General features: G+C 41.7%; 1 protein-coding gene across 3 annotated transcripts in view; it reads left to right on the top strand.

Moving 5' to 3' along the window:
- LOC139214873 (guanine nucleotide-binding protein G(olf) subunit alpha) overlaps positions 1-22020 on the top strand; it is a 43417-nt gene that overhangs the window by 19183 nt on the left and 2214 nt on the right. For 2 of the 3 annotated variants that reach the window (XM_070845813.1, XM_070845815.1), the window contains exons 5-11: positions 282-379; positions 17796-17850; positions 17961-18034; positions 19550-19608; positions 19808-19928; positions 20996-21126; positions 21214-21281. In XM_070845813.1, coding sequence (XP_070701914.1) covers positions 282-379; positions 17796-17850; positions 17961-18034; positions 19550-19608; positions 19808-19928; positions 20996-21126; positions 21214-21281 — 606 coding nt within the window. Of the gene's footprint in view, positions 1-281; positions 380-17795; positions 17851-17960; positions 18035-19549; positions 19609-19807; positions 19929-20995; positions 21282-22020 lie in introns of all 3 variants that reach the window. The other variant, XM_070845814.1, reaches the window with a different exon arrangement.

The raw sequence follows: 22020 nt of genomic DNA on the forward strand, positions 1-22020 counted from the left end.
CAATTAGTTTTCCATTCAGTTTGTTTGTTGATCTATCCATCCTGTTGTCATGGCAGCACAAGTTTCAACAACTTTAAGTCAAAGTACATGATCGGGATGTCTGCGGAAAGTGAAAGTGAAAGGCTACTTGTTGAAAGTTGCGGCCTCACGTATACTTACCTGTGGCCTCTGGCCTTCCCTTCATGACATTGTACTGTCATGTACATTGTACATGTTTTTTGGTGTCCAATATATGTTATTCTCTGTTGTCTATTTCTTAATGTTTTCTTTCTTTTCCTCAGGAGTTCTTTGATCACGCAAAGAAGCTGTGGGACGACGAAGGAGTGAAAGCATGCTTTGAGAGGTCCAATGAGTACCAGCTCATCGACTGTGCACAATAGTGAGTTCAAACATTAAAAGACATTTTGTGGGATCATTGTGAGTTTTGGATACTTGCAGGCTTACAAAAGATTGTTCATAACTACATACAGTTGCACTCAGTTATTTGTGCAGCTACTAAAAACAAGGCAATTGAGCTGCTTTTTTTTGTTGTTTTTTTAATTTACAGCCTGTAAAGTATTGTCACATCCCTGCTTTGTCCGTCCTCTTTGTGTCATGTTTGAGCTGGAAGCTCTGCGGTGTGTGCTGGTGTCATGTCATATATGAATATGGCTGAGACATGTTTACTCTGGGTGTGGCAAGGCAAGCAGCACTTGTGTTTGTCCTTTGGAAAATTATACATATATCTCCTCATGTCAGCATGTTTGACATTTCACCATGGCAATATGCAAAGCCTCTTGTGCCATACATTTTAAAATGTTCTATCGCTGGATTCATTGCAGTTGTGTTGATGTGATATTTGTGTGTAAACACATGTAAATATGTAATAACTGTGTAGTTAAAGTCGGGATACCTCATTACAGTCTTGGTGATAGTCGCTACCTACCTGTGCAGTTTAGTAGATTTCAGTGTCTCTAAGGCTGGACAAAAGCTTTGTGGGTCATGATTTGATTTTAGCTACTATCTGCACAGAGCTTTTCCTAATACAATTGTACTCCAGATACTGTAGTTAGGAAATACTGATAACTGCAGTGTGGCAAGGTGTAGAAACTGATGCCTCTTTGCACGGTGCCCCAGATTGTTTGGAGGGCTCCTACGGTACCTTGGGCCACCATATGGGGCTGGTTGTACAAAGTGGAGGCCCCTCTCTTGCCTGTAAAAGGAAGTTTGGATATGCAAAGTGACTCACTGATTACAGTGCTCTCCTTCTGCTTCCTCTCTGACTCACCTCTGGATTCACATGTAAATATGAGGACATGTACATGGTACAGACTCAGGAGTGTGGCCTGCTGAAAGTTGTCCCTTTATCTCTCAGGGTTCAGTCAAAGGCACACTTTATCAGTGACGGGGGATATGGTCAGCGATCTGTGAGCCTGCGTTACATGGGTGTAGTGTTGAGACGTTTAAAAGATGTTACAGCACGTAGACAAACAGTCTCTGTACTCTTTTCCTGAATATCTTCCGTTTCTTGAATATAAATTTGACTTGGGGTCAAGTCTTCCCTGGTTGCCCTGCCTGAAAGCAGCTTCCATAGAAAGGAGAGAGATAGTCAGGTGATGGTTGGAGAGTCACATGAACCTGTAAGGTGGAGCTGTTACAGTCCAAGGCCTGTGTTTGTCTTTGCTGCTCTGAGTCAGTCTGTGTCTGTGTGCAGTTTGACTACACAGTATGTAAAAAAGCATCTTGTGTTTGTTTTACTCAATGTTCCAATGTCATAATGATACCATATAATATTGCGTTATCATTATGAACATTAGAAATCTTCTCTCTGAGTTCTTTAAATGCAGTAGTACTCTGAATGTTGAAATCAGGAAGAATATTTTATATTATAATAAATGAAAGCACTGAAGCTTGTGACCAGTTGAAGTCACTGAGTTGTGACATGTGTAAATGTTAACGGAATGAAGCGAAGACACTGGAAGTCATAAGGTGTTTCAGCTGAATGGTACTGGTTTATATGTGACTTCTCTGGTGTTACAGTGCATGTATTGATTTTGAACCTGCTATCTGACCCAATATTGTAAGTAGCCTGGATTCTTTGTTGGAGTTTAGGAATCCAAAATACTGCCAAATAACTGATGCTTAATTGTTTATTTTAAGTCCCCATTGACCTCCATTTTTCCAATGTCCTCCTCTTCAGTATCATTCATTTTTTTTCTCCTTTTGATTGCCTCTCCCTCCTGCCCTTATTGCTCTCCTCCTATCACCTTCTCTCTGGGCATTACGTTGCTGCTCCCGATTGGCTGACAGCTAGTGAGCAGTTTTGTGTTTGACCAATAAATCATCATCAAGCTAACAAATTTATTGTACTGGTGTGTAAAGGAGATAAAAATGATTGCAAGTTACAGCTTCATGGGGTTCAGTGTGCGATAGTATAAACTGTGATTTCAGTTTCAATGTGGTGGACAATCATGCAGGCCTTATGCTGTGGCTCTTACTTTATATATCAGAAGTTTTGCGTTTGTCCTGCGTGTATGATAGTTGGTGTGTTTTGCTGCTGAGGTTCTTTTCCTCATCTATACGAAACAGTATGTGTGATTCAGTGCTGTGAATTTTATTAAGATAAAAATTCTAAATCTGTTCTCAGTGATAGAAAAATATAAGCGTCTCCATACCTACCATGATGTTGGAGCATAAAAAACCCTTTTCATTGATTCTGAAATCTCACTGTTTATGCCTCTATTGTGAGTGTTTGATTGATGGCTGGAATTTGTCAGACTGTGTGGCCTCTCACTTGCTTCCTCTCTCAGTTTTAACCTTTGTATGAACTGTATGTGGACAGGGGGCATTCATAGATACACTGTCCTACATGGCAGCAGACCTATCGGTGTGTAAAGACCCCCCACACATGTACTGTACACACACACACACACACACACACACACACACACACACACACACACACACACACACACACACCTATTGTTATTATGATCACTGACTATCCTGGAAGTAGTGAAGCACTGGTAGACAACTTCAGTGGCCAACTGGGTTGAAAGGAAAGGAGGCAAAGGTCATAACTTTGGACTTGGAGGCTGTATTTAAACAAATGTTGCACTGTTTGGAGAATGTATGTTGTGTTGTTTTGCCTGTTCCACTTCAGTTCAGAGAAGACATGTTTATCTGGAAGGATCTATCTGCTAGCTTGTCTCTTTTTCTCAGTGCTAGCTACTTTTGAGCCAGCTAACCCAGCCCGCTCTTATAATCCTATAGTCAGTCCAGGAAGCTTTCATTTCACCTTTTAGTTTTGTTCTCTACACCTGCTCTCTCTTTCTCTCTCATTTTTTGTATTCAACTGCCTCAGACTTAGGCTATGCTTTGGATCACAAAATGTGCTTTCAGTCACTGAGAGTAAATTAAAGAGGAAGTTGGCTTACATGTGGCTGTTTGTGGGGGGAGCCGATTAACAGGCAGCAACCTTACATGCTAACAGACGGTCACAGTAGATAAATTGTCATGAAATTGCCAAACAATATCATAGCAGGAGAAGATTTGGTTAGATGTCTATATGTTGTACGTAGATGTTGTGAAGGCAGGATGCCATGTCATCAGTGTTGTCCTTCACAGACCTTGCTCCACTGGCAGATATTTTTTCCAGCAGGCCTAGCGCCGGACGGCCCATTGGACAAAGGCACAGGAAATAAGTATGGGCCGATGGCGAGCGCTTGATATGCCAAAGAGCATGTCCATATTGATGCTTTTGGAATCCTGTCACCCATTGATCTGCCCTCTGCATTGCACATTTATACGTTTTAAGAGCACAGATATGTGTCTGCCAGTTGATTGATTATGAGCTATTTTCAGCTGCGGCGGGCTGGTTCCATTGCAATGCCTTGGATGTGTCAACGGCAAAATCAAACACTTTTTCACACGCAAATCTGAACTCCTAGGCCTCCTGCTTTTTTTTTATTTCTTATTTTCTTTCCCTGTGGTGAGTGTTTGCTGCAGTCCCCCAGCAGACACATTTCATATACCTAGGTGTCTTTTACTGTAGTGGATGATTGTGAGGCAGCGTTTAATGCTGTCTGGGCTGGTACGGACTATGGAGCGCTCCCTGTGTTGGTGTGCTCAGTAGCTGGGAAGCCACGCTGCAGCAGCAGGGACTGGGCCAGATGAGAGCAGCCCTGGATAGAGCTGAAGCTGGAGTGTGGGAGTGTAACTGAAGATACAAGGCTACGAAACAGCTGAGTGATACAGCTGGGGTTTATGCCTGATGAGTTTGCTTTAGATGCTGTTGAAGTATTTTTGTGATTTTAAAATGATGTACGTCCAAAACTCAGCGAGTGTCCAATTTCAGACGTAACTATGTCCTAGTTCCAGGTTGATTTGATGCTTTTCTTTGTCATATATGGTGATACACTGAATATCTTAAAGTTTTGGACCATTGCTCAGACAAGACAAATGATCCGTAGATATCAAGCTGTAAGAAATTGTGTTGGTAATTCTTCACTATCTCCTGGTATTTAACAGACCAAATGGTTAATCGATTAATCAAAATAAGTGTCACGTTAATTGACAATAGAAATAATTGCTAGTTGCAGCCCTCATTGCCTTCTTTATTTTGTACATCCCTGTTTTTCTAATCCAAATGATCATCCCTCTCTAGTTATGAATCCCCACAATCCCATCTAGAGTTTATGATAATCACGCCTCACACACCAGTAAATACGCATCTGAATCCAAAACATACAGGAAGACAAAACTTGTCCCTGACTCATCCTACTCATAGACACAACATTGTCTGGTTGTTCTTGCTTTAGCCATCCAGAGACATTTTCCACCTTTTGGCACCATCGCCAATGACCCTAATGAGGATTAAATAGAGGGGTCGAAAATCAAATACTGGAGAAAAGTGTGTGTTATTCAGGGTGGATTGGAAAATGGGTGTCATCATCACACGCTTTGACTGACTCCTTCTGGAGCTGATATCGTTGAAACGTTTTGACATGCAAAACCTTTCTCTATTAATGGATTCATAATTCTGAAAATAGTGAAAATGTCCATCATAGTTTCTCACTGTGGAAGGTGACATATTTAGTTTTTTTCTTACCAACAGTCCAAAACCTACACAGCCTACCACATAGAAGGTTAGATTAGGATGTAATGTGGTGTAGTCAGTCCAGGATGGAGACATATAGCTGGAACGAATCTCCAGCAGTCGCGGGGTCTTGGAGATGGGGCCGTGGGTAGACATGTCTAAGGCTGGGTCTGGTTCTTGTCCTAGGCTGGGGCTGGGGTTGGGGCTGGGGTGTAGTGCTGGTCACGGGACTCTGTCACCAGCCTGGGGGCCACTGACACAGTCATCTGAGGCAGTAAAGTGCTAAGAATGGCCGGCATTGTCAGCCAGCCCCGGCCCCTGAAGGGCCTACAGAAACAGAGGGGCTACGCTTCGCAAACAGTGGCTCTCCTCAATAAGGAGCCTCTTCTGTTCACGGAAGAGCCTGAGAGAGCGATATTTATACACCGGCTGCATGTCACTGCTGCTTTTTTCTGTCACCAATAAGTTGCTTCATGTCTTCATGTTGTAGCTGATCTGATGTACACAGTGTAATAACTGCGAGATTAGGCTGGTTATCTTCATACATGTCTTAACTGATCTGTGTGTTTGTATTTCAGTGTAATAACTTTTTTCAGATTGGGTGTTAGGTTACTTTTAACACATTTCTAATGGGATGTTTGTCTCACTGCAGCCAGAGCAGCATTTGAATTTGAAATTTGAAGGTATGCATCTTAAAAGCACGAAGCTGAGAGTCTATTTGGGTCAGTAGAGTCAGTGATGTTAACTTGATGGACAAGCAGAAGACAGAAAGACAGTGATGGCCAGGTATGGGGCAGAGGAAGAATTGAAAGATATGAGCTTTTCAGTGGCTTTAAGAGGGTTTGGTGTGATTTTAAATCAATAATCAAACTTAAGTCCTAAAACAAAAATGATGAAATAATGTTGTAGCAGCACAACCAACATAACTAGCAAAGTCAGTGAAACTTATTTCAGATTCAAGCCTCAAAAACATTTGTGAATCGCACCAGTTTTATTTATAAGTGCTTTTGAATGCGTTTTGAACAATTAATGTGTATATATGTGCTCATATTTCTTTGTTTTTGACTGCTTTAGCCTCTTTCAGTAAACAAGCTTTTAAAAATAGCCCGACTGGTTTCAGATGAGTTCATTAAATCTTTCTCTATTTCTATTGAATTCTGTGTCCATGCTTTTAGCCCTTTAACGAGAGAATGGATAATGTTGACTCAAACTTTTACTAGCGCAATTCATATAATAATTGTATCTACAGAATTGTAAATAAATACTTTCTTCATGAAAAAGAATTATAAAAGGCCTTAATCCAGATTAACAAAAACCTTTGTGTCGCTTGCTAAAATCAGATGACCCTGCTGTCAGCTGACTGAGGAATCATCAAAGGGGGCACTATGGAAGTGTGTGTGTGTGTGTGTGTGATTTGTGTGTTTGAATATATCTGTGAGTGTGTAGATGTGTGTTTGTGTGCATGATTTCTTAGGAAAAGGAAGGAGTGGTTTTGAGCTGAACTGTAGAATCTGATCTACTGGAAGCTCAGTGGGACTCCATCTACACACAAACCACTGTCCTTAAGGTTGTTAGAGCCCCCTGTGGGACTGTCTCTCTCTCACTCTCTCTCTCTCTCTCTCTGTCTATCTATTCAGTCCTCTCTTGAGGCCAGAAAGTGACAGCACAGAGAGGATGTTGCAGAACACATGAGAACACATGTCGTTCCCTATATGAAGCCTTTTCCAAAGTGTGTTTGTGTAAGCCCCGTTTCATTTAACATTTAACATCCTCAAGTTTAACAGTAGAGCCTGAGATTTTAGTGTCACTGTAACTGTTAGTGTCTTTTTCTGTCCACTAGTGTCTTAAAGTCCAGTGGAAGTTAAAAGTTGTAGATGTCGGGTGTAGAAAGCTCTCAGCCTGCCTGGGCATTTGGAAACAGTTAAGAGAGCCTAAAGCTGCCCAGCATAGCATGCTACATGTCACAAGATTAGCTACACTGCCGGTGTGTTTTTATTTTGTTTCTAGAGACCAGAGGCTCTGACAGCCTGTATTTAGTTTAGTGAATGAATTGGATCACATTTGAAAGCAAGCACTACTCCGTGGAACAAGATACATATTTTGAATGTATCTAAAACCAAAATTTAGATCATAATGTATGAAAAGCTAAAATAAATCATCACAATTGGCTTTTTTTCTACGAACATGAAGTAAAAATGTGTTTTGATTGTTTGCGGGTTTGTGTTAATTGTTAGTTTTGTCTCTCTGGTGATTAATATGAGCAGCATTGCGGAGAAAAACTGGAATTTATGTTCCACATACAGGAGCGGGATCGTATCTATAAATAGATTTTTATTTTTGGGTTAAAATGTGCGTCCATTTTAAAGGACAGACAGAGACACAGAGCGGGGCTGGTGAATGGCGGATATCTGCGAGTCTGTTACTGTGTGCCGACTACACACACACACACACACACACACACACACACACCTTTCTGTGTCTCTCTCACAGACACACACACCTTTCGTGCTCTCTCTCCCTCTCACACACACATACACACCCTGCTGTTGACCAGGAGTGTAAAGGCACAGACTGCTGGAGGACAGCAGCGGCGCTGCAGGTTCCCTGCTCAGAGATTGTGGAATGGTCGTCCATAGACCCCCCCACCCCCACCCCCCCTCCTCCTCTCTCTCTCTCTGTCTCTGTCTCTCTCCCTCTCTCTCTCTTCACTGAGGCTCCCCCTCCTCTCTCTCTCTCTCTCTCTCCCCCCTCTGTCGCTCCCTTTTCTCCCCCTCCCCTTCCACCCCACCCCCCCACCCCCCTTAGAGCTTATGTAAACTAGCTGTGGAGCCAGGGCAAGCTGAGGCTATTTTTAGCAGCAGCACTGCAGAGCAGAAACTGGCGGAGGGTCACGTGTGCGCAGCCGAATCAAAGGGAGTATCCCGGCAATGCGCTGTAAACAAAGGGAAGGTCAGTAGCAGAAGGTGAGACACAAAACGCCTCTATGTTGGTTTTGTGTGTGTGTGTGTATGTGTGTGTGTGTGAGTGCGACTACGCACTGCCTGGCCATACCTTCTCTTCTCTTAATGCCCTGACATAAAACAAATCATCGCGAGTGTATGAATGCACCCATATCCTTTCCTGCTCGCTCTGTCTCCCCCTACTCCACACACACACATACACACACACACACACACACACACACACACACAGACAGCTCAGCCATTTCTGCCACTGCTAGAGACAGAGAGGGGGGAGCTGAATTGATCAAAGCAGAGTTTGACACGCAAGGAGACATTTTGCTGTCTAATCATGACAGGAGCTCCCAGCTCCACACTGTCTCCCTGTTGCTGCCAAGCCCGGCCTATCAGAGTGAGCAGCAGCAGACTTGGAGCCATGCAAAATCCATCAAAAAGCACATGACCACGTGTGTTTAGCATTGACATTAGCATGTATTGTATCACATGGGGCTTTCAAACCCTCGGCGCCTGCTCAGGGTTTGGCCTGGCTGTGTACTGTAGCTCAGGTTGTGTTGCCTGTAGGCCAGTGAGGCTAGCAGTTAGCGGTGTCCAGCCACACCCAGGCAAAAGGTCCCTCCACCTCGGCTGCTAGTCAAACAAGCCTCAACTTTCACCTCCTGTGGAACGTGGTCAGAAGGGGGCACAAAGCTATTTTTAGAAACCTTTTATACTTTTCTGTCACAGCGGTTTGTTTGCCTAGACAGTTTGAGCTGTTGGCTGTTTCATCAGGCCTGGCTGGAGGAGGTAGGTTGGAGACTAACTTAAGTAAACATTTGGCTCCAGCTCAAGCCATGGTCCGGTGGTTTGGTTGGATGATTTATTGTTGTAGTCATTCTTAACCTGAGTTTCTCCGCACTGACCAGATAGATAACGACCCCATCTCATACTGTCCTGAGGAAAGAATACGCTATGTGAGGGGAACATCCGGTTGTGGCGCTTCAGAGTTATACTGTTCTGTACTCTGAAGCAATATTTATTCAGAAATTTAATTCCAGTGCACACCTGATGTGTTGTTTTAGCTGTTTTTACAGGTGCTACAAGTTAAACAAAGGCGTAATGTACTTGCATGTTCCTTCCTGAATGTTACTCGCTAATTTGTGTTTGTGTGTCTGCTGGAGCATGACCGCCGGAAACTTGACCTAAAATTAGTGGATGAGTTGGTTAGTCGATCAACAGATAATTAACTTAGAACTATTTTTGGTACCCAACAAATCATTAGAATTATTTCTCAAGCAAAATTGCAAAAAATGTTCCATTTTCTACATGGCAAGTTTTTTTTGTGCTTTTTTGTTAAATAAAAATTAGAGTGAGATGTGTATTTTTCACTATTTCCTGACATTTTATAGATCGCACATGAAAGTAATTGTCAGATTGATCAATAATGCAATAGTCGATGTTTGTTTGTTTTAACTTTAGTGAGTGTGACTTTATTTAAAACATAATTTTTGACTGTACAATGTATAATACAGCTTCATACATACATACATGTTGTCACTCTGTGTTCAAAGACATGCATCTCTAGTCCAGTATATTTAGAAAGTAGACCAACCACAACTGAATTAAGAGGATTTTAGTGTATTTTACATTAGATTTAACATATCCTAGTTTGAACTGTGTAGAAGAGACGTGGATTTTTTATTATTGATCAAGATTAGTGTTGTTTTTGCAAGGAACCAATGGAATCATTTGCAGGATGCGTGTGGGTTCTCTGACCCTGCAATTCTCACCTGTTTATCGGCAAAGCACTAACACGGTACACTCATTACTCTCAACAGATATCCCACTAATCACCAACACATCAAATCACTCCAAATCCATTTCCCCTGATCTGCTGCTCCAACAGAAATGACAGAAGAAACTACCGTGGTAATTTGTTGACTAGCTGCCATGATTTTTTTTGTATTATTTTTATTTTTTTTATTTTGTGGGGCCAGGAAGATGTGTTGCTTTCTCCACGGTGACCTGGTGCAAAGCCGTCCCAACATCGCCACAGTTTGCGGTTGCTACGTGCCCATAAAGTGTCATTTTTCCCTGTGTGCGTTGGCACATCTCACGGGACTCCTATTGACTGCTCCTGCTCCGTGAGCATCCTTATCAATTATCCCCACAGTTCAGCTCTCAACTCATATAACCCTGTGCATCCAATTTATCACAACTGACACAACTGCGTCTGTCAGGTTGCGACAGTAACCTTTCGCGTGTCTTTACATACTACAGACTACACATTACATTCCTCCCCCATACTGAATATGTGTCTTATTTTTGGTTGTGTGCTTGAGACGGTGGCACTCTAAAATAATCTGTCTTCCTAAGCCTAAATTTGTTGTGCCCTCCCACCAAACACACACACACACACACACACAGACAGTGATACACATAAAATGCAGAAAGCCAGCACAGAGCACGGTTCTGCCTTGTGTTGATGTATGGGAGAGTCTGGGAATGGAAGGATACAAGTGCGGCCTGGCTTAGGAAGAGACGGGGGGATAGAGAGAGAGGAGTGAGAGAGAGAGAGAGAGAGGGAGGGAGAGAGAGAGGAGTGGTATGGACGGACTGGGGTTGCCATGGGAACCCAGCTGCTAAAAGCAGGCAGGGTCAGTGTGGAAGAGAGGCTGTGTGCAGCAGGAGCGAATGGATGCCACCCGGAGGCCAGTTTGTGAACTACACAAACACCACACAGGCCTTCACTGCTCCACTTCTGGTTGAATTTCATCCAAATAACCTGCATGCTTGAAATCTTAAAATGAGAATCTATTTTTTTTTCATAGAGAATTTATCTCCTTCTATGTGTGTTTGCTTCATTTCTAATCACCACCTGGTTCAGCCAGTGCGGCTCGGCTCAGGCTTATGCAATCTGCACAGTTACTGTAGACTGATATTAGTCATTGGCTATTGACTTTTGATTAGGGGAAAAGAGGAAAAGCTCATTTTCACTGGGTCAGTGGTTGACTTCCAAGTGGAACAACTAATTTCACATTGAGGCTGTGGTTGTTTTACAGGCGAGAGAATTGAAATCTGCTCGATATTGTTGATTAGACTATTTTTACTTGGGTTTTCTATTTTTGGCGCAGACTAATTCAGTAGCTGACAGATAGTGCATCGATTTTGGGCTTCAATATTATTTAGAGAAACCCATAAGTCAACTTCACTGCAAGCACTGTCGGAGGAAGCTCCACATGGGACAAGGTTCAGGGCCCAACAGCGTCCCCACTGTAGCTTGAATTTGGGATTTGGGGGCTGAGTCTATTTTAAGTAGAGGTAATGTAATGGTCCACATAGACATTGACCAGAGACAAAAGGGCATTACAATGTATTTTACATTTTTATACAACACCTTTCAAAACCATGACTTGATGCGGCCCTGGAAGGCGAATTGGCGGCCTTGAGATAAAGCAGGCACTTTTGTTTACACAAGATTTGGTTTGACTTTCAGGAGTGTCTCCGTTCTTGCTCCTATATTTAGGAAGTACCCACTGAGCCGTTGATGGATTTGTCAAGTTTCAGATCCATCTCCCAAACTGCACAGTGTTCCTGTTTGGATGGATGAGTTGAACCCTGGGCTCAGATCTTTCCACCAGGTGACCAGGATCCTGCACAGCTCCACCTTCACTTTGTCCAGCTGCACATGGCTCCTTGTGCTGTACCAGCTCAGTACCTCTGACAGCCTGCGCTGTGTGATGAGCTGCTTTAGTTATGATACTGGGTGTGTTTGTAAGAGAAGGCAGATGAAGCATGGAGGAAAAGTTCAAACAACCGTTAGACAGGTACATAATTTTAAGAATGATCCAAGTAGTTCTGTAATTAATCGATTAATTGATTAGAAGAAAATTAGTGTTCATTTCAGGTATTTTAAAGCAAAGACACCAAATATTCTCTGTTTCCAGCTTCTCCAATGTGAGGATTTACTAGTTATCTTTGGGATATATCGTTGTAAACGTATATCATTGAATATGTTTGGATATTCAAGACATATGAACATGTGAACTTGGCTTTGGGGAAATTATTTAGCATTTTTAGAAATTTTCAGGCATTACTTGAGAAAATAATTAGCAGATTGATCGATAATGAAAATGATTGTTAGTCTCAGCCTTGGATCTAAGGTTTGGAATAGTGATCCTGTTTGTTTTTGTTTGTTTCAAATCTATCTATTTAGTGTCCTGTTAAGTAATGAGCAGTCATTGCTGTTACTGTCGTGATTCAGCTGTTGCACTTCCCAGAAGTCATTTGTTTGTCAAAAAGTGTGGTCGGCCATTTAGTGTCAATTTTCCCACAATGAACTTTGAGATACTTAAAGTGGAGCTCCTTTATCTTTCATTCTAACAGTGGTAAATATTGCTGCGCATCCTCTTTTCTGTTCATTCCAAATTAGTGTCACAGGTTGTTACTTTGAATCTTTCTCTGTTTCTGTCATGGCAAAATAAATGCAAAACACAATTGAACTACTGTAGATCTAAGACACAGAAAAATATGTATAACAGAAACATTTAAATAACACTTTACCGACTATAAAAAAGTGCGGTGGTGGTACTACCATGTCCAGCAGTAAGATTTAAAGCGCTGTCACCAGTCAGCTGGAGACTAAAGTGAAAGTCCATTATGCTGGCCTGAGCGGCTCAAAATATGGAAACTATTGATTGGATCCTCTGCACTGCTAATTAAAGATGGCCCACTATTTGTAAAAAGTCAACCCAATTATCAAATGAGCACATGAGGCTGGGAGCTGTTAGTTGGTGTGAAGGTTGCCTTGTGGTCTGTCGGGGGCACGTTTTGTCTTTATTCCAGCATATTCTCACTGTTTTTGTACTTTTTTACATATTCACAACTGGATCCTTTGTTCTGGACGTGTCTTGTCTCGATACGTTTAGCTGGTTTTGGCTCGTATTTAGATGTTTAACTGTTGTTTGGTTCACTTCTTTGCCAGTTGGCTACTTTATTGGGTTTGTAGCTTTATTTGTATTTAGGCCTGTTTGTTAATTTGTTTGTTGTGGCTCTCTGAAAGCGACCTAATGGTACAAGAGCTTGTGTCAGCGCTGTGGTTCAGGGAGAAGCCCCCGTGGAGCTGGGTGACCCATGTCCCTGAGCCCTGGTACAAAGCGTTTTTTATGCCCCCCACCTCTCCACAACCACCACCATCTTCCCTCCACCTCCTTTTCTGCTCAATGGGCAGCAGAATGGGATCTCCAATGTGTGGGGGCTGAGACCTGAGCCTCCCCCTGCATCTACTATCCCTCAACATATTGGCGTGTGGATGAGGCCCTGCGTGCGTGTGTGTCCTCATGCTTGTGTCTGTGTTTTATGGAAAGATGAGGCCAACAACACGGGAAGACCGGGCCAAGTCAAGTGATACCATCCACAACAAAGCCTATACATAGCATCACAGACTGGCCCGCAGGACGAGCACAATGTGTTTTGGCTAAATACAGCGACAGCCCAGCCCCGCAGACTGAAGCCAGAGCGATTGTAATAGACAAGATAGTAGTGGAGTTTTCTTTTTTTAATTCAACCTGCCAATTAAGAACAAACTGTCTCGGAGTAGTACAAGGCCTCTTTGTAGGGAGAGAGGGGTCAGTGTGTAAGAATAAATGAGAAATTACTGCTGGATTAATGTGGTTTGATGGTTTTGATGAGACCATAAACTGGAAACTGGAAATTCATAATGAATAATATTATAATTTGCATTATAACATGTGTACTGCACACATGCTAAGAACAGAGTTAAAAAAAAAACTGCTGGCCTGTTAGCCCTCAAATCCAAAAATTTGACAAAGTGACCACAACACCTAACGATCTCAGATGCCAGTAGGGAGCAGCTCTGGGGGGAAACTGAAGAAACTGGCACAAACCACAGTTTTCCCTTGACGCCCGACTAGAACAGCTGTAGTCACCGAAAACCGTACCCAAACCTTTTGATATGACATTATCTGGGCGGCCACTCGTTAATCAATGTTATCTTTTTCTGTGTTGATTTTTTTTCTTCCCCCTGGATCCCAGGACCCTTGTTCTTTTTTTTTTTCTTGCTGGGTACGAGGACTATATTTGGCTCTCCAGTGCTCTACCAATAGTACTTCTGTCACATGGCAGTCAGAAAGCAGTAATTATAACCTAGCTACGTTTCTGCAAGGAAGGCCGACTAAAAATACTCCCACATTGTTGCAGTGATGGGCCAAAAGCTGTGTTTTTTTTTTGTAGGTTTTGCCTATGCTTGTGTGTGTGTGTGTGTGTGTGTGTCTGCGTGCTCAGGGGAGATGAGTGTGTGTGTGATACTCAACTTCAGATACAGTGCAGTGCAGTGGGTTTGTTTGCCGTGTTTGTCTTGGTCCCTTGGAAGCACTAATTGATAAATAGATACAATTGATTGTGTGATTTGATGTGTGTGGTTTTCTTCTTAAGCAAATGTTGTTTTGTTTACATTTCTTTGGCATTAAAATGCATTTTAATCTATTACAGAGCTGCAACACGACCATCAATTGATTAGTTGATCGACAGCAACTATTTTGGTAATCAAGTTAATAATAGTAATAGCCGAATCATTTTTATTTCAAGCAAAAGTACCAAACTTTTGCTTGAAAGTTTGGTACTTTCAAGTACTTTCAAACTTTTCTAGTTCCAGCTTCTTCGTTTTCTTTGCATTTCAGTGATGAAAATTAAAAAAAGATGTTTCAGTTCTAATTTAGTAAGGTTGAACATACATTTCGAATGTGTTTGTGACATCATAAAACACCCAACTGTCTCTAGTTGTTACTGCTCTCTATAGTCAGTAGAAATCGCTATCATGTCTCTCTGTTCTCGGTTTGGTTGTTGGGAAGCCCACAAGGAATTGAATCTAGTGGTCAGTGAGATATACGAAAAAAAAACTTAATGCAGTTTTTATTTTATTTTATTTTTTAAATTTTCCTCTAACTTCTCTTCAAATATCATGTAGTTTAACCTCTTCAGGCTTCTGCACATGAAACGATCTGAAAAGAGAAAATATCTTCAAACTTATAGATGAGTGACTATGATGAGGGGTTTGCAAGGAGATATTTTGTATTCAAATGGTCACAAGCAAAACAAAAGAATATGAGCACCTGTTCTGAATATGTTGCTCTGCGGTGCTACTACTGGCCATAATCTCTTCTATCTTAAGGCCTGAAAGGTCCATCATTTCAGTTTTGCAAACATAACAACCGCTCGAAGGTCAAGTTGTAAGTTAAAGACGAGGTGTGGACTCCTCTGGGAACTTTTCATTCTGGATTAGACCTCTGGCACACATACCTCATCTGGTTAATAAGTACATGGTGTGCTTACTGTGCACTAAAATAATAAATTAGCAACTTTTAGATGCCACTTTACACTGTGGAAACAGTTTGCATTTGTCATTTCTGTGACATTTTAAAAACTAAACAGTTGATTGAGAAGCCCTTAAAACACTTAATAGATTAATCACTAGAGTAATAGCATTTGGTTGCAGACCTATTAAGAGCAGAATTTACCTTTTAATGTTTATGATATCAAGCAGCTGATTTTGTATAATATATATATATGTAATATATAATGTGGGCCCCCCTCCTGTCCTCCATACTGTATGTGTTGTGTCTGTTGACACAGCAGATGCATCTACTGTAAGTGAACTCTGTGTGAGAAAGTCCGGTGCTCTTTCAGAAATAGCTTCACTTCTCCTTTTGTGTGGACTGTACGAGGCAGAAATAAAGTCTGTGTGATGAAAACACTGTTGTCGGAGCACATGAGCGATGTCTCTGTTATCTAATGGTTCATAATAGAGCATTCATTCTCGGTTATTTAGCTCTGCCTGGGTGTGTTAGGTGTGCTACTTTTAGGGCTGAGTTGAAAATGAACTGACAAACCGTCCCCGGCTGGGACCAGACAGAAACCCTGACTGCTAATCTAACGTGCATCAGGTTTCTTGTATGCTGAAGCCACGTTGACTGTCTTGTGATTTCCTGAAGCCACAGACGGTTCGGGTGGAAAATGAAGGATGGTGAGATGGTCCATTCACTCACTAGCCTCAGCTTTAGGCTGGGAACTCTCCTCCTCCAGAAATACCTGGCGCACCTTTATCTCCTCTCCTGTGTCTTTTTACTTCATATTTTTTACTCAGTTGTCTCCATTGTAGTTTTATTTATTTTTCTTTAATAGTATTGTTCTCAGGTCACATGCATATCTCTGACCTGGACTACTTCTTGTTACTGAAGAGTGATTTGATGAAAGAATAATCTAGGGCAACAAATGGGACTTTTGTTTGTATTTTTGATATGTTTTTGTCGTAATTAGTTAATCTGTTGATGGTTTTCCTGATTGATTGGTTGATTCATTCATTGCTTTGTTTTATATAACATCACAAAATGGCTAAAATGTCCATCTCAGTTACCTAAAGGCCGAAGTGACACACTGACATTGCTTGATTTGGTCAACCAACAGCGCAGAACCCAAAGATAATAATTTTCTCTCATTTAAGACGGGACGAGAAGAAAAGGAGCAGTGAGTTCTCACATTTGAGATGCAAGAACAATTGTTTTGGTATAACTGAAAGGATTCAAGGATTGTCAATGTAGTCATCAATTTAGTTTTGATTTTGTCAACAAATCTTTTCAGCTCAGGTGAACTACCTTTTTTTGAATTAGAGAGTGAGAGAGGTTTAAGTCCCCTTTCTGTGACTTTTAAGGGTATTTAGCTTTTTAGCTTTTTAAGATTGACACACTTCTCTTTCATTTGCACCACCAATATTTTTGGGGGCACTCTTGCATCAGGCCCTGGTTAATTTCAAACTCTGTTGCCCCCGTAGGAAGTCAGTTCAGGTAACAGAAAGCCAAATGTGGATATTTTGGATCATACAGTATGTTCATCATCTACAGTCTATATGTAAGCCTTTGTATTATGTATCGTGATGTGCCTGGTCTCTGTAAATACCGGTGAACTGTTTTTCCATAGCGGTTTAATAATGAACCCTTTTTAAGTCTATATACATTTTGGCCAGCATCGTTGGAGTCTTTTAACAGTGTGATCCAGATCATCCAGAGGCCTGTGTGACCGAGTGTCCCCAGCCTCGGTGTCCTGAGCCAGCCTCGGCATCCTGAGCCTGCTGTGCTGCAGAGAGGCCCAGCTGCTGTCGCTGCTGCTGCTACTGCTGCACATGCTCTCTCAGTAGTGAGGAGAAGGCACCATCAAGCTGTCTAACCTCCACAATAACCGCCTTATGTAATCACTCTGGCTAGAGACAGACCAAAATAGCCCAGACTGAGCAGCCCTGCCCTCTTGTGGCAATCAGCTGCCTTAACACCGGCCTGCCGAGCCTCGACAGGGAGTCAGACATTGGCGGCCGCCTTTTGCAGCATCCAGTGTTGCTCCTAATGTCTAAATAACTGCTCCAATTAACGCAGCATAAGAGAGATTTAATGAATGGTATAATAGTTGTGATCAGAAGATCTAATGTGATCAGATTGGAAGATTGTTATTGATCGATAAGATTGTGTTTGGAATAGTATAGTATGAAAGCGGCCTTGGGTTTCTCTGTGAGATGAGTACTGGTTCCCCGTTTGGATTTGGTTCTTACTGTTGTGGATTCAGTACATCAGCCATCATACGGATCAGTATTTAAGGAGCCTAATCTCATTGAATTGTTTTATGTAGACAAATTTAATTAACTTTCATGTTCCTGCGGCCTGTAGAAATGGACAGACCTTGGTGCAAAATCCTAACGTGTTCTGTTTCTGTCTTTGCAGTTTCTTGGACAGAATTGACTCTGTAAGACAGAGCGACTACACACCAACGGACCAGGTCAGTCCTCCGATTAACATGCACACTTCATGGTTTTTAAGTCACCTCCAAAAGCTTGCTTGTCATGAATTTTACTGAATTCAATATGATATAATTTCCATGTTTCACAGGACCTGCTACGCTGCCGAGTGTTAACTTCAGGGATTTTCGAGACGAGGTTCCAAGTAGACAAAGTGAACTTTCAGTGAGTATTTCTCAGCTTTCACTCGGACGTACATACACATGATATACATGATATACATACGTACATGAAGATATGTTTTCAATGTGCTTCTGTATCTGTTGACTGATTCTTTATGGAGTTTCAACATTATCAAAGACAGGCCTCATCTATGCTGATAATTCTCAGAAAGTAAAGCAAATCACTCTTGAATTTTCTTTTGGGACCTTTTCGTTAACAAAGTAGCTTGTTCGCAACTTATGTATGTTTACCCATGTCAAAAGCCTATACAAATTTGTAATTGGTAAATACACCCTGGAGTAGACAAGTGGTTGCAGCGCATGCCACATGACCACATGGTCAACAGCAACCATCGCCTTTTTTTTTTTTTTTTTTTTGCATTTCGTACTCTCTCCCTCCATTTCTTGTCTGCCTTTCACTGCCTCTATCAAATAAAGGCAAAAAACACCTAACAAAATCACCTGTAAAGAAAAAACAAGTAAATAAATCCCCTTCAAATCCATGGACACTATAAAAGAAATATGTTCATAGACATCCTCTGTCGTGCTCATGTTCATTCACATGAAGCAGCTTTTCTGAACTCTCCCACTCCTGATACAGTTCCCCCGGTGTAAATAATAAGCCGCCAAACGCAACTGAGTTTTTTTTGTTTTTGTTAGACGCTGTCCCCCCCCAAAAAATCCCAGTTGAGAATTCCCTCTTTGCCGTTATTGCCACATATTTACCGCGGCTTTGTGCCACGAGCCTGAGATATCATAAGTTTGTGTATCCTTGAACAAAACACTGAACCTCAACCAGTTTGGCAGCTGGAAGCTGACGTGGAAAAGAACGATATCTAAGTGTCTAAAACGTAGAATGAATCCTCTGCGGTCGGTGGGTGTGATTTCTGAGCCAGTCTATAGTTATTGACCATTGGTCGCACTTATAAGAGCAGCCAATGAAAGTTAGAGTAAATGTTTCGTAACTGCTTTGATGATGTCAGATGAGATGACCCATTTCCACAGTCGCAGACACAACAGACTTATTCTACCATCTGAAACGGGCCTTTGTATTAAATTATATCATCCTGAATGATTGATATAAAAGCTCAGGGACATGACTTCCCTTTGGGTGTGCATTTTTCATTATTCAGCTTTGATGACTTCCAAACATCCGGCCAGGGTCACGTAGGCTACTGCGTATGTGCAGATAATGCCGTTCTTCATAGTAATTATTCATCAATTGATTATCCATACATGTATTCAGACATTCAGATCTAGGACTCAGTTTGTGAACCAGGCCTGAGATCAGGAGCAGATCTAGCTCAAGGTGAAAAACCTTTCAAGATGATCCAAAAGAAAATCTTTTATATAAATAAACGTTTCACTAAAACTTGTGTGTAAATGTTCTCATGCCAGCCAACTGCAGCACAACATGTGCCTGACGTCCCACTAGAGATATGAACTCTTTGATTAAAGAGGGCAGCAGCGGGTGTGTTGTTGTGTCTGAGTCTGACCCAGTATTTTGTCTCCTCCATAGCATGTTTGATGTTGGGGGCCAGAGAGATGAAAGGAGAAAATGGATCCAGTGCTTTAACGGTAAGACTTTCAGCCTTTTTGTTCTTGTTTTTCATCAAATAGCCACGTCCTCGACCAGCAACACATTCTCCTCCTATCACATCTTGTCTGTCTTAAAGTATTTCTCTGCCAGCTTCAGCACCACGTCACCTTGTGTTTTACCTTATTCCCATACACACGTGTGAGCTTTCCTGATGTGGCGCCTCTCTTTTCCTTATAGACGTCACTGCTATCATCTTCGTGGTGGCCAGCAGCAGCTACAACATGGTAATAAGGGAAGACAATAACACCAACAGGCTACGGGAAGCCCTGGACCTCTTCCGCAGTATTTGGAACAACAGGTGAGTCAAAAACATGAATGAATAAGAGCCGAGAGGTTAATTCCTTTAATCAGGAGCCAGATGTCAGGGCCAGGAGGGCTTTCTCTGCTGTCCTAGTCCAAGAATGATGGTTTGAATGGTGGTTTATGAAGCTAAATCAGCTGAACCTACACATGTAATCTCTGATACTCCACATAAAGGGAAATTCTGGTATTTGTCAACCCAGATGTCTTCTGTACTTTTTAATCACTGCCTGTTCTAACATTTAACTCACTCCCTCCAGTACAGAGATTTGGGAAACTCACACTCTGGCAAAAAGGAGTTGATGGGGACAAGACGGCTCTCCAAAACACTTTGAGTCCAACCATAATTAAATAAAGAAAGTAGTCCTTTGGGAATCCCTGCAGCTTTTAAAGCAAAATGCATAACATTTCGGTCAGCCAGAAAGTGAAAATAATACCACAGTTTCCCTTTTAAATACACCAGTTTAATCCTACCGAACAGGTCAAGATGACAATAGGGCGTCGCTGTACCGATCTCCCACTCTCCTAATTTCCTGTCATCTCCTGACTGTCAAGATCACTTAAGATGGCGTAGAAACACCGCCCAAAAAAGAAAGATATTTCCCTGACAATTAAAACAAGCGCAAATTTGCAATAGCTGCGTCTACATACGCACACTGGACCTTCATGGCAATTTTAGCTTCTCTGCGTGAAAGCTGTGGCTGCCAAAGGGTGGAGAAATCTTTGTGGATAAAGCAACAAACTGACCCATAGAGTGAGCTGTAGAGCTGCTGGTCGCCGCTAAAAACACCCCCATGTCATTGAAACTGATCTGATCCAAGTTCAAGGGGCCAGTAGGTCCATTTCTTTACTTTCTTTGAACAAATAAAAAAAAGGGGGTTTAATTGTTTTACATCCAAAAAGACCAAAAATGTTCATGAACTATATCTAAATATTCTGTGTAATATAATACAGGAGTTGTAACTACAAACCCTGTCGTCTCCCTTCTCATGTATTGAGACTTTGGAAAAATTTTGTTGGACTGAAGTGTTGCTAATACCGTCTCTGTAATGGTTTGTTTTTCAGATGGTTACGCACTATATCGGTCATATTATTCCTGAACAAGCAGGACATGCTAGCTGAGAAAGTATTAGCTGGAAAATCCAAAATTGAAGACTACTTCCCCGAATATGCTCGCTACACCATACCAAATGAAGGTTTGTGCCTCGCTGAATTACCTGAAGCACCATTAGGGTCCCTCTTTATGTCATTCGGTGTTGACTGTGAATCTGCTGCTCTTTCAGCAACTCCTGAACCTGGTGAAGACCCCAGAGTGACGAGAGCTAAGTTCTTCATCCGAGACGAGTTTCTTGTGAGTATATCGCTGCATGTCTGGACTGTTTGAAGCGAGCTGAAGTTAATCAATGTCCCGCCATGAGTAGCTATGCCCTGTTAATCCTTAACTCAGTATATTCATGCCAAGTACAAATACCAGCTGTGCATTTTGTGTTGCTTTGAAGTTGATAAAACACTTCGGCTGATTGTTACCTTCTTGTGAGGACAAGTTGCCGGCTTGCTGAACTTCTTAGCAACCAGTCATGTTGATGTCCACCATGCCTCTGTTATTATATTATATTATCTTATCTTAACTCAGTGTTCACCTACTAGCTTTCCCTGGAGGTTTTTCATGCTCTTCCTCAGCAGATAAAGTTGTTTGGGAGATTTTACAAGGTCAAGAATAAACCTGAATAGACGCTCATATAACATTTTATTATTCCGATTATTACTTAATTAGTAGAAGCAATAGTACTTTAGTAGTTTAGTGGTAGTGAGGACACCAGATATCTAGCTTAATGATAACCAACATTGGTTTAATTCTGTCTAATACAAGCCTAATTTGTTTGGCACAGGAGATGCCAATGTCAGAAACGTGTTAGCCTCCTTTGCAGTCTCATAACCCGTATTAAAAGTTCAGGATTTAGGAGACTCTATTAGCAAAGATAGAATATTATATCCATAGCTTTGTTCTCAATAGCTTAGAATGAGCCATTTATATCTACATAGGCAGCACATCCTCTTTCACAGAGTCCGCCATGTTGCATCGCCATGTT

This window comes from Pempheris klunzingeri, chromosome 15 (assembly GCF_042242105.1).
Source record: "Pempheris klunzingeri isolate RE-2024b chromosome 15, fPemKlu1.hap1, whole genome shotgun sequence".
NCBI lineage: Eukaryota > Metazoa > Chordata > Actinopteri > Acropomatiformes > Pempheridae > Pempheris > Pempheris klunzingeri.